The sequence below is a fragment of the Bison bison genome, unplaced genomic scaffold (genome assembly GCF_000754665.1).
Source record: "Bison bison bison isolate TAMUID 2011002044 unplaced genomic scaffold, Bison_UMD1.0 scf7180017864223, whole genome shotgun sequence".
Taxonomy (NCBI): domain Eukaryota; kingdom Metazoa; phylum Chordata; class Mammalia; order Artiodactyla; family Bovidae; genus Bison; species Bison bison.
The window spans coordinates 875560-875980 of NW_011494795.1; the positions used below are offsets into that span (position 1 = coordinate 875560).

A 421-nucleotide genomic window follows, 5' to 3' on the forward strand; every position below is an offset into this window, starting at 1 on the left:
ATGTACATGACCCTGAGGAATGCTGCTCACCAGAAGGACATGGTGGAGGTGGGTGCTCGGTGGGGTCGGGTGGGGTTGGGGGGCTGGACTCCCGGCCTCGACAGGAGAGGATCTGCAGAGAGGGCAAGGGGGGAGACCAGGGGGTCTAGGAGGTGCTCTGGATGTCAGAGCAAGACCCCAGGGCTGGGGCTGAAGTACCCATGAAGCATCCGTAACTGGGGCCCCGTTGATAAACTTGGTTGCTTCTGATGTCACTTACCTCCTACTCTGCTTGCCCTTGGCCTGCCCGCCATGCCCACGAACTGGTAAAGGAGAGGGCAGCCAAAAGCAGGGGAAACCCAGAAAGCAGAAAAGCTAAGGGCACAGGGAAGCCCCGTGTAGTGTCCGAAAGGTGTTTCTATGTGTGCAGCAACCAGGCAGC

General features: G+C 59.1%; 1 protein-coding gene across 1 annotated transcript in view; it reads left to right on the forward strand.

The window, feature by feature from the left end:
- TMEM130 (transmembrane protein 130) overlaps positions 1-421 on the forward strand; it is a 17133-nt gene that overhangs the window by 14984 nt on the left and 1728 nt on the right. Inside the window, exon 8 of the mRNA XM_010845742.1 lies at positions 7-48. Within this exon, the coding sequence (XP_010844044.1) occupies positions 7-48 (42 nt within the window). The remainder of the gene's footprint in view (positions 1-6; positions 49-421) is intronic.